This window comes from Alligator sinensis, unplaced genomic scaffold, assembly GCF_000455745.1.
Source record: "Alligator sinensis unplaced genomic scaffold, ASM45574v1 scaffold424_1, whole genome shotgun sequence".
NCBI classification, from domain to species: Eukaryota; Metazoa; Chordata; order Crocodylia; family Alligatoridae; genus Alligator; species Alligator sinensis.
Window position 1 is genome coordinate 682,088 of NW_005842113.1, and position 17,176 is coordinate 699,263.

Consider the following 17,176-nt stretch of genomic DNA (forward strand, 5'->3'; position numbering starts at 1 on the left):
CTATGTGTTATGAGCTGAACTTGAAACAGAGCTCTTGCACTTTTGCTCCCAATTATATTCAAATCCATTCTAGATGCAGCTTTTACAATATAACTGAAGAAGGGAATAACAGAGAGTGCATTGTATTGCCTGATCTGTAAAAGAAGCTTCTAAATAATAATAGGGTGCTAGTTTTCTTTAAATTGTACCCCTTTTTTACTGTCTAGATAGGGAATAATTTAATTCTACCCCGTACTTTAAATCTCAAAATCTGTGTCTCCTTCCATCTGTTTTTTCACTTGTATGCTGGAGACTTTGTTAAATTGTGACAGAACACAGGAGAATGTATCTGCTGTGCCACAAGCCAGGGTGCATATTTGTCTGCAACAGAAAGCTACTATGAATATTGTTATCTTTAGTATTATTAGCAATCCTTATTCAGGGAAAGATGATTTTAATACTGTTATAAATGAGATATTGCAGGTCAGAATTGAACTGAATCAACGGAATGGTGTGAAATTAGCATATGAGTGTTATGCCGAGCTCTTGCCAGCTTCATTCATCCCTAACTTTCAAAGGAATTGAAGTGCACTAAAAGAAGTAAAACTCCAATAAGTTTAGGCTTAGACTATACCTCCTTGGTTGCATCTACACATGCACTTTACTGGGCAGTAGACTAATTTGCCATGGTGGAAAGCGTCACAGTCTACACATGCAACACTATTAGACCACAGCAAACTAATCTTTGCTGGTTTAAGATAGTACTGACAGGGATACTGTTTTCTTACAGCAGCAAAAATAACCACACCTAAACACACATGGAAATGCTGACCCAAGCATACATTGCACCCAATCTGCCCAAGCAGCAGGGGGCCAGACCCCTGCCTGCTACTTAGCCACAGGATTAAAATAACCCCCTGAACTACCCGACACTGCCTCGCAGAGTCCAGTCCCCTCCCCTCTTCCTTCCCCCCCTTCGGGCTACTTCATTTCAGCTCAACATGCTGCAGCCCTGGACACAATGTCCACATGTGTACCCTGGACCACAGCATCTACACATGCCATTAAGGTGCGGTAATAAATTCTTGTACAAACAGCATGAGAGTCTATCGTGTCAACTTAATGGCACGTGTAGACGCATCCCTTGGCTATCAGTTGAAAATGGCTGGATTGCCTTTTCCCAGGGGCATGGGACTTACTACTGTAGAAGACAGTGGTCCATCCTTCCCCTCTGCAGCAGAGACCATTATCATATGATTCAGAAGGCACAGTATGAACTCAGCAGTAAGCATTTGTGAGAGAACCTGTCCACAAGGAAAGTTTCTTCCTTATCCTCATTAATTAGAGTTTGTCTCATGTCCTGAAGCCTGAGCATTTTTATTCCTTCCAAATCTCTTGTTTTATGTGCTGATCAAAGGTAGAGAGAAGCTTTGTTGTGCCTGCCTATTATTCTCTTGCTTTCCTTTTCCTCTATAGATGGAACACCTAAAATCATTTCTGCCTTCAGCGAGAAGGTGGTGAGCCCAGGAGAACCTGTCTCCCTTATGTGCAACGTGAAGGGGACCCCTCTACCTACAATCACCTGGACTCTAGACGAAGATCCCATAATCAAAGATGGCAGTCATCGTATCAGCCAGATTATCACCTCTGAGGGGAATGTGGTCAGCTACCTGAATATCTCTAACACTCAGGTCCGAGATGGCGGAGTTTATCGCTGTACTGCCAACAACTCTGCTGGAGTCGTCCTGTACCAGGCTCGAATAAACGTAAGAGGTGCTTGTCAAATCAGCTCCTCAAAAAAAACACACATAACTCATTGTAGTGGAGAAGAAGATTGTTGCATGCATTGAGCTGAGTCTTGGAATGCCAAAACTGACTTACTGGTTTCTTTTTTCTCTCCATCTTCCTCCCTACCCCAAACCCATCTAGAAACTTTATGGTATGGTTAGAAGTTGGAAGCTCTCTTTCGCCTTGTTTCTATACACTCTATCTTCTTATACTTAGCAATTTAGATATATGTTTTCCTGTTCTAGTTTTTGCTATGCATGTGTTCCTCATCTTCCTCTGCTCATTTACATGTCCAACATTCATCATCATTATTTCATATTTATGGTACTTTAGCTTGCATTTGTAATTCTACATGGCATAATATCCATCCTCATGATACTATAATTTATCTGTGTCAAAAGAAATGCTAACTTTGTTGGTGTTCTCATGTATAACAGGATTCCAGCTTAGCATAAATTTTAGTATTTGAAATTATTTAATCATTCCTCAGCCTTTAATTAGTAATGTAGTAAAGATTTTATCAGACAATTATTAAATACTACAAACATACCACTGTCCTAGTCATGTATGGTGTAAGGTGAGAAAAACTCCTGTAGTAAAGACTAAGCAGCCTTCTTAACTGGGTCTTAAAAGTAAAGCTATCAAGTGTTAAGAAGAAATGTTATACAGGCTACATCTGTAAATGTTGTTAACATTTGTATATTCAGAAAAAATGAATATTTGCCCTAGCAAATGTGCCCTTAAATTATTTTCAAGAGTGTCTTTGTACCTTTATAGGTCCAGCAAGCATTCGACCAATGAAAAACATCACAGCAATAGCGGGATGGGATACCTACATTCATTGTCGTGTGATTGGCTACCCATATTACTCCATCAAATGGTACAAGAATTCTAAATTGCTTCCTTTTAACCACCGCCAAGTAGCATTTGAAAATAATGGAACGCTGAAACTATCCAATGTGCAGAAGGAAGTGGATGAAGGGGAATATACATGCAATGTTTTGGTTCAACCTCAGCTGTCCACCAGCCAGAGTGTACATGTGACTGTAAAAGGTAATGTGAATAGTGTGAATTAAATCCTAAACTAGTAGGTTTTTATCAGTACATGAGTCCGCATGCACATATCTGCACTAGCAATTAGAAAATGAATCATAGGACAATTAAAACAAATGCTTTTTTAATGACTGCATGCCTAATTATCATATATGCATAGCATATTGTACCATGCTTTCTCTTGAGATTGCATTGACTCCATTGGGAGTTCCCGCAGGTTATGTTTGCTCACCATGAGTTAACCCAGAAGGAACAGGCTATATAGGAGGATGCTTTTGGTGCTTGTAAAGATTGAGGTGCGTGGAAATGTCATCCTCTGTTTTTGCTAAGGAGATTCAGTGGCTGTTGGGTATGTTTGCCTAACATTGATTGGTCATTGTCTATCTTCAGCCTGACTTAATTTCCAGGATTTCAAGTAAGCTACTTTCTATATTTAGGCAAATGCAATGAGTTTTTAAAAATATGACTTTTATTTTCTTTCTGCTATTCTTCATTAAACAGTAAATAGATACAGGAGCTAAACTCTCTACACTTTTTTTTAATTAGTCTTTTCAGGGAGATGTTGGTGCTTTTAAGGAGATAACATTAAAACAAACATCAGATAGACGATATGTGATTTCAAATTTCCAAAAGGATGATTAATATACTTACAGATGTTCCCCTACAATGATATAGGAGAAGAACAGAGGTCTGTCATGAGCCTAGCATGGTTAAAGTATGCCAGGTTTGCTATCCAGTGGTACGAAAGGAAGTAATGTGCCTTGCGTCATGTCAAATCAATTTTGACTCCTCTGCCTGAATGACCTGATGCTCAGATATAGTTACATCAAGTAGGGGCAGCTTTTGGAACAAGGCTTGAACTCACCTCTCACAGAAACATAGCAAGACAACTTAGCCACTGCTCCTCAGGCTATGAGAAAGGGTTAACCCAATCTAGGGAAGGCTTATCCTAACCTCCTGAATGGCTGCATGTATTCACAGCACAGCTGTGATGCTGGAAAAGCCCAGGCTCTCACCCCAGCCCCAGGGCTGTGATATTCTTACCCACCCCAACCATGACTAGGGTATTTTTAGCCCCTTCACTGCCAGCCCTCATTCCATGAACCTGGCAACCCCACCCCAGACCTGCCAGTGCTACTCCCCCCCTCCCTCCACCCACAGGCCCACTAGGTAGATACTTTATTTGACACTGGAAAATACATAATGTGGACCACATGGAATATAGGAGATCAGGTATCCTAAAATATAACAGAATGGTGTTATCTTCTATCAATGTATAAATTAGGGCTGTGCGAAGCCTCGGTAGCTGGTTCGATTTGGAGGAGATTCGGCCCAATTCAGTGGCCAAATCTAAGAATCCAAATAGAATCGGAAGTCTCCAAATTGATTCAGAAAAGATTCGGAGCAGCTTCAGAAATTCAGACATAGACTAAACAGGCAGCAGTCCTAACTACGCTGGACACAGCTGCCTCCAGCTGATAAGTCTGTTATGGTGGGCGGAGTGGGGAGGGAAGGGGTGTGCTGGAGGGCTGATCAATGCTCCCACACCGAGGGAGGAATTGGGGCTGGGGCTGCAACCTGCTGCCCAGCTGGGGCAAGGGGGTGCGGGACGCAGAGAGCAGGATGAGGGGGTCACAGGATGCGGGTGCGACAGGGCTGGGAGCTGGAGCTATGCCCTGCTGCAACTTACCCAGCCAGAGCGGGGGGGTGGGGCCACCAGGCAGGCACGACTCACTTTAGGCATGAGGGGGTAATCAGCAGCAGGGCATAGTCTCCGCTCCCAGTGCTGCTGCGCCCGCATCCCACACCCTGGCTGGGCAAGCAGAGGCAGTGCCTGCATCCCATGCTCCATTGCCCTGGCTGGGCAAGCAGCGGGCTATTCCCTGCTGCCTAGCCAGGGCAGGAAGGGGGTGCAATGCAGGCACAGTTTGCTCTGGATAGAGGGGAGCAAGTGGCAGCAGGGCATATTCCCCCACTTCCAGCACTGCTACACCCTCATCCCGTGCCACTATGCCCCTTTCCTCCACCCACCACAACAGACTTACCAGCTGGAGGCAGCTGTGTCCAGCATGGTGAGGACTGCTGGCTGCTTGGTTTATAGCCAAATCTCTGAAGCAGTGATGAATCTTTGGATTTGATTTGGTCAAATTGAATCAGGACAGTGATTCGAATCTCCAAATTGAATTTTTGTCTCTCCAAATGGGCTGAATCCAAATCCAAAGTGAATACTTGCCGCTTTACACAGGCCTAATATAGATCCCTTATTATCAGTTCAGTTAATCACATAGTCATTGAGTTGGTACCTATTTATTTACACGGGAAAGAAGAAGGATAGTTTTAAAACTAAAGCAGAGGATAAAGTATCGCATGACGTACTTTTCTCTGTTCTGCTACTGACTTTGCATGTTCCTGGTAGCCCACCATTCCAGTGTGGTTTAGAGTGGAAGGTCTTCAATAAATAAGTGGTTATTCAGTATTTTGTTTAATCGTCATTGCTCAATATGTGGCCTCAGGTCTTATTTACTGCATATTTCATATCTTGCTCTGAAGAAAGAATGTTAATTTTGTCATGGGCTTCCTATGTAGTAGAACTGTAGTGGTATTAGAGCTGTGATGGTCCAGCGAGTACACCTGAAGCAAGATTTGTTTACTATTTTCTTTTATTGGACTAACTGTGTGCTTGGGAGAGATATTACTCAAACTTGATTTACAAAATGCCCTTTCTCTAATCTGGAAAATAAACCAACAGTGCCTAAGCTAAACACCATGAAGAATATTTAATTTTGTTTAATCCAATTTTGCAAATGAATAAAGATGCTTCCTTAAAATGGGAAGAGGGCAGTGAACTGTGGAGCAAAGTTATGAGAAATAGCTACACACCAAGTAAAAACAATTAAAATAGACAAACCTAATTACATAAAAGAGCATTCAGAATGGAAGGGAGTTGTTAGCTTTGAAGCACAGAGAGGTTGTCAGAGTGATGAGTCATAAAGCCATGTCTCCCTCTAAATCTAAGGTTTTTAGTGTCCAATAAAGTGATGTTATTATTCCGAGGATCATCTTTTGAAGGTATTGTGCAGGTTTTCCTTGAGAGTGAGGACGGTGAGATTCAGAGATGTTCTCCTAAGTGTTCTCTCACTGGTGAGAGGATTTTTCTGTCCTTTATCATTTTTCTGGAAGAGTTCATTCTGGAGTATAGTAGTTGTTAGTTGTACCCACATGCTATTCATGACAGCATTTGGTGTTACATTTTGTTATAGATTTTGTGTCGCAGCTATGGATTGTAATAGTTTTCTTAAGGGGTTGTTTCAATAACCATGGAACGTGTTGTCAGGTTTCACATTTGTTGTTTATTCAATTTTTCTGCAAGCCAAATCCTAGAATCTACAGTCAGGTACCCAGAAAAAAGGAACACACACAGCCATGTCTACACCACTGTGGTGGCATGTCTCAAGTATGCTCTGTCTACCCACTCCCACACATACTCCAAAACTAGAGATACACTTTGCAGGACTGGATGACTGGGGCATCCACCGAGGAATTTTCAAGCCAGGCATGCTGGGGCTGAAGCTTAGAAGCACCGTAAATGACATCAGTGAAAAGTTTGGTTTAAGTGGCTTATATACAGTTCTGGCAGGGGCAGAATAAGACTACATTAATCAGGGAACCACCCTATCTTTTCCTGCAATCCTCTCCCACATGCTCAGCCCCTTTGAAAGTTCCACAACAAATGAAGCATGCATGCAGACAGCAGTGTTGTACAATACATAATCTTGGTTCATCTCCAAAACTAGCATTACTTTGGCGCACACACATTTGATTAGTAGGGTTGGAGCCATTAGGTCTCTCACACAGACCACTGCCACTTGAGATAACAGAGAAACAGATAGGAAAGAAATAGTAGGTGTCATCCTGTATTTGGCCCTGTCTTAGAGGGGCATGAGTCAACATGCATTAACAGAGGGCTTCATAAATATTTGATGATGAACATTAACTATCTTGGGTTCCACTGAATATTCTGGAGGGGGTGCCCTGTCATGGACATGGGCTCTGCTACTCATTCTGTTGGACACTGACCCCTTCTGGTCTGTCTTCTCTAACTAGTCTCTGATCCAGTCCAGGCTCTTCTTTCACCCCTGTTTTCTCATCTCAGTCCCCTCCATGCCCTCATTCAGCCACCCCCATTTTCCAATTCTGAAGTTTGTCATCACAAATCCCAGTCTTCTAGCTCAGCCAATCCTAGTATTTTCTTTCCCCCAACCTTCAGTTATACTCCTCCTTGTCCCTCTCCATGTTATCTGTCTGCACTGGCTTCCAGTACTGTGGGCCACGATTCCCGAATGGTCCTTGGGAAACGGCCGCAGTTGCGTGTCGAGTGAGGCACTGGGTGGTGACACCAACCCAGACACGCTCGGGGATGCCGAGTGCCGGAGGGAGATAAACACCACAGACAATGGGGTGTGAAATAAAATTTGATATTTACTTACAGAACTGTCGAAACAACTTGAAGGGTGATATAACTTGGAGGTGATGAACTATATACAGCAACAAGGGACAAGCGGTGGGTGGCGGGTGAAGACTGCAGTATACAAGTACGATGTCTGGTTGGGACAAAGTACAGGGCGTTCCGGATTTGGCAAGGCAGTAAACTATAATGCTCGGAGCGACCGGAGCAGCTTCTGCTATAGACCTAGGGGTCTGACCAGGCCCCAAGACGGGTGATCAATCCGTCCAGAGAGTCAGAGCCTGGGGACCACGCACCGAGGCGTGCGGTCCCCTATATAACTTTTTTGGCCAATCAGGAAGCTCCCCTGATGGTACATTCTGGAACCCATGGACATGCTGGCCAGCCAGCCATGCCCATTAGGTGGTCTTTGATTGGCTAGACCACAGGTGATCACGCCCTGATCACGCATCGCTCGCATGTTGGGTCAAATTGCTGATACACTCCACCACCGCATCACTATTTACAATGGTTGCGTCACTTAACACTTTGGTGCAATAATCTGGCGGGGTCACTTTGCTTGTTGACACAGTACCAGTCAGCTTCCCTGAGGTTTTTTCTCCAGTCACTGCCCCTCTATTGGTTTCCAAGTCTCTCTTCCCAGAGAGTTACAGTTTTCATTTACTCTGCCTTCCCATCAGATCTGTCCAAACCCCTGCAACTTTCTTTGCTCTTCCCAACTGGTTCCTGGTTCCAGTGTTGTTCCTTGATTTCTTTCCTTCAGTCAGCTTCTAGGCTCAATTTCTAACTCCCCGCTTCTGCATGCCTTCTTGTCCCAACATAGCCTCCCATTCCTAAGGGCAGCTCTTGTACACTCTAAATTAAAATCTGTGAGCGTCCAACTCAGGGAGCATTAATCACAGTCAGAGCAGGGGTTGGAAACCTACAGCCTGTGGGCTGGATCCAGCCTGCAGAACCATTGGATCTGACTGATAGATGAGGGGCTTTAGCAGCATTTGGGGAGTGGGGCGGGCAGGAACTGACTTTAGCTGTACCTTCTCCAAGCTGCCATGGAGACTAGTGATGGTTGTGGGTGCTCCCCCTGTTGCTGCTTGGGGGAGAAGTGGTGGCAGCAGCTGGGTCCTACCTCTGACTTGGGGTGGGTTATTCCATTCTGCATCTGGAAAAGGTTTCCTATCTCTGCAGTAGAGACGAGGTCCCTTCTCTCACTTCCAGTGAGTTTCCTGACAATTCACTACAGTAGCCCGGATACACAGTTGCAGGGACAGTCCTGTTCAGCCTCCTGAAAGTAGTCTTGGAAGACATGCCCATACAGAATGGAATCTTTGGGGGGAGTTGGTTTTTTTTTTGTTTGGATTTTTTTCCTTCCAGAGCGCAATAATAATTTGAGTAGTCTGAGCAGACTTTTTACCGGGATATTTTTTCACTGTGGCAACCCTGATCAAACTATGGACCTCATAACAACACTCTGCCCTCCATCCAAATTTGACAACAATGTTGCAGAGATGCATTCTCTCTCCTCAAGAGCATTAGACTGGTTATAACTTTCAACTGGACTTATAATTGTTGCAGACATACGAAAGAAGAAGAAGATAGGGGACAACAAAAGGATTATCCTTGATACTAAGGCCCTACTGCCTGCCAAATGTGTCCTGGAGTTTCTCAAATACTAATAATGATCTTTCGTTTCAGAACACAAGAAAACCTTACTTTCTTTAGATATATTGTCAGGAATAGCTAAACCGCTATGGCGAAAATTTTCCACCTGGCCTAGAAACTTTCAGTCCGGTTAGTTTTGTGAAATTAAAAGCAAATGAAAACAGAAACTTATAATGAAATGCACCGGTCATCCATAATGCGGTGATGAGCAAGCCCATCTATAAGTTCCTTACGTATTGTTGACAAATAATCCTTAAAATGTTTAGAAAAATGTATTATTACTTAAAATGATAAGATTTTTTAAAATAATAACAATCTTATACAACACATTTAGCAGCACTTTATAAAAGGAACTGGATCAATATCATTATTCCATTTTTAAAACAAACTTTATAATAAGAGTTTTCAAAGCTATAGTAAAAGTCATCAGTACTTAGTGATTTCTTTTTTCAGTCTCCTAAAATACACTTCTCTGGTAAAGAGAAGGTTGATATTTGCATTTCTGTTACTGACAAAACTCCAAGAGCAGAGGATGCAGCATCATTAAACATGTCCAGAGTTCAAAAGAAATATCCATGATTTTATACAAGGAATTCATTTCTCTGATTAGGAGGACTTCTCATTACCTAATGCTGAAATTACATAACTTCACCATCTGTAAACCTGATAAAAGAATTGTAACAAGATGTTTCTTCTCTGAAGCTAAACACTCTACTGCCTAGGTACTTTGTTCTAGCTATCTGAATAACTCTTCTTTGACTTTCCAGGGAGGAGTCTCATTTTCTTCAATAACTAACAGGCTGTCTGCTACTGATTTGCATTGCAGATCAGAGTATGGTAGGCTGCTTTGGAAACTGAATACTATACAGGCATGAAAGGAAAAAACTTGAATTTTTCAATGGTTCAATGGAACTCTCTTCACACTGGCATCAAACAATTTGCTAGTTCTTTCATGCTTGGTTCAATCATTAGTATGGTTTACAGTAAATGGGAGTTTGGTTTCATGCATGTTCATAAGGAAGACTGCTCTGTACTTCACTAGTGAGACTGGTGTTGCTGAGGCTTAGGGAAAAATAACTTTGTATTCTACTCTAGAGTAAATGAGCTAAGAAAAAGCATTGAGGCCTGAATAGCTTATATATATATATATTTGCGTGAAAGGATCTTTTGACTTTGTAGTCTGGAGAAAACTTTGTATTAAGATGTCAGCAACTTGATGTATGACAGATAATGCCTGTAGGCCTGTCTAACAATATTTGATTGGATGGCTCTATGCTGTTAACTTATTTTGTTGAAGGCAGGGTAGACTTTCACCTTATAGACTAACTAAATCAGAGATGTATAAGCCTTTGTAAGCAGTGGCTTGCTTCATCAGATTCTATGAAGGGACCTCAAGAAGCAGAGCTTCTAAAAAGGACGCAGTGATTAGAATGCAAAGGGTAGGGAAAAGGGAGGAAAAAAGAGGAAGCACTGCTAAAAGACAAGGTGGGTAGGAGAGAGAAAAATGAAGGGACATAGGGTTTATAAAACTTAATTCAGGTAATCATATAGAATCCAGAAACAAAATAAAATAAAATACCTCTCTACTTTGGAACTTCTCTGTTTTGGACTGTCTTCCCAGGTTAAAACTGTCTGCATCTACATGAGATGCTGACTATGCAGTTGTTACTGTGCAGTCATTTAGTACTTGCATAAACAAGTACTAAATGACTGTATGGTAACCCAGGTTACTGCACAGCAGTGCCGATGAATGTCTTTTTTTGTAATGCTGCTGCACAGTAGCCTAATACTACTGCTCAGTAGTATCGCATCATGCTTTTGGCCACACAACGCTACTACGCAGTAGTATCAACTAATGCGCAGTTAGCATCTCATGCAGATCCAGGCAATAAGTCTTAAAATTTGTGCGGTAATATTTTTTTATTGGGACAACTTTATAGCTGGGAGAAGTGATAAGCTTTCAGGTACCCAATGCACTTCCTTACATCTTAGAAAGAAGTAAATACAGCCCAAGCTTAGCTTATAAATTTTGGTTGATCTTAGACTGAAGTTGTTGGAGGCATGCCCATTGCTCATGAAAAGTCCAAATCAAATATTTGTAATACTGTTTTGATGTGGGTTTATACATATATATATATTTTTTTTTAAATCATCTTTATATTAACAGGCAACCTTGCCTCTAGTCTATTTCTACTATGTTTATAGGAAATAGCTTTTTGGCAGCATCTTTTAATTATGTATGTGTATGTTAGATATCTAGCTATACAAATACACACACAAACACACACACACAGATATGTGTATGTGTATGTATCTAATATAATAAAAGGCTTAGTCTGTCTGTCTGCCTGCCTATAACACTTTTGGGTAACTACGCATGTGCTGCTGAGAGGGCAGGTGGTGATTGGCTGTGCAGCCCGGGCTGCATGGGCTCAAGTTTGAGCCGATGCCGGGGAAGTTTGTGGCAACAACAAACATGCTCCGGCTGCCAGAACAGCAGAGCTTCCCCATGCCTCCCTGCCTGAGGCTGAAGGGTGGGATCACAGTGGTGGTGCCCCCCTGCCACCTGGCCCTGACGCCCCCCAGAACAGCAGCAGGGAAGAGGAGGGAGTGGGCAGGCAGGGAGGGAGGCAGATGTGAGCCAGGTGGACCCAGACCAGTGGGGAAGGAGGGTGGGGTGGGGCTGGGCCTGGAGTGGCAGGGGATGGGGTTGGAGTGGGGCCGAACCTAGAATGGTGGAGGGGGTGGAGCGGGGCCGGACCTGGAGCAGCGAGAGGTGGGGCATGGGGCTGGATGTGGGGCTCTGGCCCCTCCTGACCTCCCCATCATTCTTGACAGGCAATTTGCTAGTATATATATATATGTATATAAATATATAGATTCATAGATGCTAGGGTTGGAAGGGACCTCAACAGATCATCGAGTCCGAACCCCTGCCTAGGCAGGAAAGAGTTCTGGGGTCAGATGACCCCAGCCAGATGCCTATCCAGCCTTCTCTAAAAGATCCCCAAGGTAGGGGAGAGCACCACCTCCCTTGGAAGCCAATTTCAAATTTTGGGCACCCTTACCATGAAGAAGTTTTTCCTGAAACTAGCCACAAACTGCTCTGTCAGTTTGTGACCATTGTTCCTTGTTACCCCAAGGGGCACCCTAATGAACAGAGCATCTCCGATCCCTTGCTGTGTCTCCCTAATGAACTTGTAGGTGGCCACAAGATCACCTCTCAGCCTTCTCTTGAGGTTGAAGAGGTCCAGGTCCCTCAGTCTCTCCTCATAGGGCTTGTCCTGTAAGCCCCTAACCATATGAGTGGCCCTCCTCTGGACCCTCTTGAGTCTATCTACTTGAAGTATGTTCTTGAAGTATGGCACTCAAAACTGGACGCAGTACTCCAACTGCGGTCTGACCAATGCCTCATAGAGAAAGTATCATCTCCTTGGATATATTTGTTATGCATCTGCTGATGCATGATAAAATGCAGTCAGCTTTGCTGATTATTTTATCACACTGACTACTCGTGGTCATCTCGGAGTTCACTATGACTCCGAGATCCCTTTCTGCTTCTGTGCTGCTGAGAGGGTCACTTCCCAGCCAGTAGATGTGCTGGATATTTTGTGCCCTAGGTGCAGCACTCTGCACTTGTCCTTGTTGTACTGCACCCTATTGTGTACTGCCTACTTTTCTAAGCTGTCCATGTCTGCCTGCAATCATTCCCTACCTTCCGGAGTGTGCACTTCACCCCACAATTTAGTATCATCCACAAACTTGGACACAGTACACGTCACACCCACATCCAAGTCACTGATGAAGATATTGAAGAGTACAGGTCCAAGGACTGAACTCTGTAGGACCACATTACCCACATCCTTCCAGGTCAATACTGACCCATCTACTACCACTCTCTGGGTGCGACCACTAAGCCAATTGCCCCCCACTGGACTGTGTAAACATCTATGTCACAGCCTCTTGATTTACTTATGAGAATGGGATTAGATACTGTATCAAAGGAGTTGCTAAAATCCAAGAAAATGACATCCACCTCTACTCCTGTGTCTAAGCATTTTGTGACCCTATCATAAAATGAAACCAGATTGGTCAGGCATGATCTACCTGCTACATATCCATGCTGGTTGCCCTGCTGCATAATTTTTCCCGCTGGACTCCCACAGTTATGATCCTTCATAATTTTTTCAAAGACCTTTCCAAGGATGGAGGAGAGACTGACTGGCCTATGATTACTGGGATCCTCCTTCCTTCCCTTCTTGAAAATAGGGACCACATTAGCCCTTTTCCAATCCTCCAGGACCTGACCCAAGTGCCATGAATGCTCAAACAGCCATGCCAGCGGTTCTGCCATGACACCAGCTGATTCCTTCAGTACTCTTGGATGAAGCTCATCCACACCTGCTGACTTAAACACATCCAGTCCATCCAAGTGACTCTGCACCAAGTCAGTCTCGACAGTTGGTAGGCTGGTGTCCCTTTGATGCCCACCTAAAAACCCCTTAGGAGACTTATCTTGAGCCCTGTTCAGGAACACTGAGGCAAAAAACTCATTGAATAGCTCAGCCTTGTCCCCACCTCTCTGTTACTAATTGCTCCTTCTTGTTCAGTAGGGGTCCTATGCTGCCCTGAGCCTTTCTTTTACTACCTACATACCTAAAAATATACTTTTTGTTGTCTTTAATTTGTGTTGCCAGCCTCAGCTCTGTAGTTGGTTTGGCCTTTCTAACTGCCTCCCTGCAAGTGCAGGTCAAGTAGGTATACTCCTCCTTGGTAGCCTCCCCCTGCTTCACCACCTATATGCCTTCTTTCTTGCCTTTAGGCTCCCCTGGATTTCCTTGTTTAGCCAAGGACGCTTTTTGGCTCCTTTCCCCCTTCACCCTTGTACTGGGATTGTCACATGTGTGTGTGTGTGTGTGTGTGTGTGTGTGTATACATGCACATACACACACACACAACTTGAAATTATTTTTAATATTTGAAAAAAGAATCTTATATTAGGAGTTCCTATATTTATATTGCTTGTGTTCATCATGGAATTCCAACACTCTTAACTCCATGATAATTCAGAGGTTTGTATTGGAATTTCCTTTGGCCTTTCCCCCTCTTTATTATTTGAAGGCAATTATTAAAATATTTTGTATCATGGAGGAAATGATTTTTAAACATTGTAAGCATTTTATTACACAAAACTTTAGCTTAAGTTATCCCACTAAAGTCAGTAATGCATGCATATTGTCTATATATGTATGCACTCGTACACACACGTGATATAAAACCAGCTTTATAATAATGGAAGAGCTAGTGCAAATGAATTCCATGTGTATAGTCCAAGAACCATGGTAACAGGACATTCTGACCATCAAACTAGTCTCAGAAGTAAATTCTATAGCCAATGAAAAGGTCAACAGTCCACTCAAGCATAGTGACCTGTTGGGCTACTGTGATTAAAGCATATCTGTTTATTAGGGCTGTGCAACGCTTCAGTCACTGATTTGATTTGGTGGAGATTCAGCCCAATTGGAGGGCTGAATTGCCTAATTGAATCAGGAGACCCTTTAATCTTTCTGAATCGAATTGGAAACCTCCAAATTGATTCAAGAGATTCAGAAAGATTTCATGTTTTGGACAGAGACACACCTTTAGATGTTTTTTCTACATGCCTCAAGGTACCAGGTAGCTTGTGAACGCTGAGATGGTGGGGCAGATAGAGCATCCCACAGGAGCATAGGGGGAGGGAGGGAGGGGCATGTTCCTCAGTGCACTTGGCAGCAGACTCAGAAGCACTTCCAGTCCACTTCTGAGTCCACCAGGGGGTGAGCTAGATACCTCAAGGTACCAGGTAGCTCATGAATGCTGAGATGAGTGCCTCCCGTGCACTCAGCAGTGGACCCAGAAGTGGACCGGAAGTATGTCCAGTCTACTTCCAGGTTTGCTGCCAAGCATGCGGGGGCCCCCCTGCACTCCTGTGGGATGCTCCATCTACCCCACCATTGCAGCATTCACAAGCTGTTCCTGGTACCTCAAGGTATGTAGAAAAAAAACTTAAAGCTGTGTCTATGGCTGAATTGCTGATTCTCTGAATCAGCATCGAATCTTCAGATTCAGATTCAGTTGAATTGAATCAGGACAGTGATCTGAATCAGCAAATTGAATCACTGTCCCCTATTCGGGCCATATCCGAATTGAATACAACCCGTTTTGCACACCCCTACATAAGCCAATGATGTGGCTAGAATCACGGCATGCCATCTTTGACTTACAAATGGCCAGATATGTTTTTACAGCTGGATCAACTGAAAAAATCCTTCATCATGACTCTGAAGCAAGGCTCATACTCTTGCCTTTCCCTCCATGCTCCTTTTGGATTGAGCCAGTGGTCCCTCTTTAAAGCCATCCTATCACTAGCTAACTCATACTAAAATCTGGGGATTCAGCTCAAGTATGTTAGTTAATCTGAAAATCTTCCAGTTTAGCTGTGGTGAGATGCAATTTGGGGGGTAAATTCAAACAATTTACAACTTTACAAAATTACAACTCCTGTACAAAGCATGATAAGACACAATGATTGGAAGCTATAGTTAGACCAACTGAGGTTGGAAGCTATAGTTAAAGCAACTGTGAGGATAATTACCCAGTGGAACAATTTACTTCCTTCACCTGATGACTCCTCTATGGAGTCCAGTTGGTGAAAACACATGGGAGATCGTTCTCACTCCTCAGCTCTGGAATTCACTACCTCTGGTGGTCCACCAGAGCTCAAGACTGGACCTGTTCCAAAAGCACTGAGACACCTCCCTTTTTGGGCAATCCTTTAACAAACAAAGGCTAGGCTGAGATACTGTTTAGGGGGTCTCTTGTTTATGCTAATATTCTAGTTCCTGTGTAAGTTGTTTTGTTCTCTTATCATTTCCTGTTTTGTAAATTATTCTCTTCTTGTATTGTAATCCACACTGAGTCTTGGTTGGAAAGGGAAGCATACAAATACAAAAATACATGCTATGTTTCCACACAAAGGCATAAATTCAGTGATTAAGTTACTGGGTGAAATACTGTAGCCTGTGTGAGTCTATATGAGCCTTTTTGCATCTCTTAATTTCTGACTGTTTGACTTTGCAGCATTTGTAATGTAGGGTTCATTTTGGCAAATAATTGAATAATACACTTTGATGCAATATGCAACACACGTCATCAAATGATGTAATGTTAGTAGATGTCTAATATGCTTATTTTTTCCAATTTGGAATAAATACTTTAATCAATGAGAAAACTTCTTGCAAAGAGTATATTGCAGTAAGGATCAGACAAATAAAAGGCCAGTGCTCCAGGGGCCGTGTTGGACTGCACGTCTAGAAGAAACTGCGTGGCTAAGGAAACTTACAATGACTAGGCTGTGACAAAAGCCAGGGACATTTGCAGTCCTTGCATGCTCAGTGCATAAAAGCCAAGTGAGCTTAGTCTAGACAGGGATCGTTTGGACCTTAAAGGGGTCAAATAAGTTGATTGCATCAGTCAGTGGATCTAGGCTGGTCTGAGAGAAATTCACCACTTTCCTTTATACCTTGAGAGAGAGAGGATGTCAGAAACCATGTTTACATGCAGCTCTGCAAGCATATTTGGCACAGGGCTTCAGCTTCAGAGAAGTCCACCAGAGAACACTTTACAGTCACACAACACAAGGATGGTCTGAGCTTCACTGTGGATGCCATGTGGGGAAATGTGGCCAGAAAGAGACCAGTGTTCACAGAGAAGATTGCTAAATAGGTTAGGTGGAGAATGTGTTCTTACAGTCAGTTTCCTCAGTGGTCACTACTAACACACATTCAATGAAATTTTGACCAAGAACTAGAGACGCCACTCTTCTAATGAAAGGCAATAATGGAGGCCCTTTCAGCCTTGCCTTATTGTAATCTGCCAGGGGCAGAGGAGACCTTGTTAAGGTCTTGTTAAGACAAGAAGACTTAATGAAACCTTCCTGTATTAGCACTAATGAAGCTAGCGCATAATCTTCCTTTTAAATAGACACTTCATCTGAGAGTGCAGTAATATATAGTCTAGTAGTATCACCAAAAAAACCCTTGCATCTCATTTAAGCCAAGAAGCATTTCTGGATGGAGCACCCCCAAAACATTACACTATTTTGTACAGAGCTAAATTTTCCTTTTTCCTCATTTTCCCTTTTATTTTTCCTAGTAGGTGCTTTCTTATTCTCCACTGAGGGTAAGGGAAAGA

The 17,176-nt window shown here is 43.0% G+C and overlaps 1 protein-coding gene across 1 annotated transcript in view; it reads left to right on the forward strand.

Moving 5' to 3' along the window:
• DSCAM (DS cell adhesion molecule) overlaps positions 1-17,176 on the forward strand; it is a 758,565-nt gene that overhangs the window by 470,910 nt on the left and 270,479 nt on the right. Inside the window, 2 exon segments of the mRNA XM_006024681.1 lie at positions 1,456-1,752; positions 2,545-2,820. Of these exon segments, the coding sequence (XP_006024743.1) occupies positions 1,456-1,752; positions 2,545-2,820 (573 nt within the window).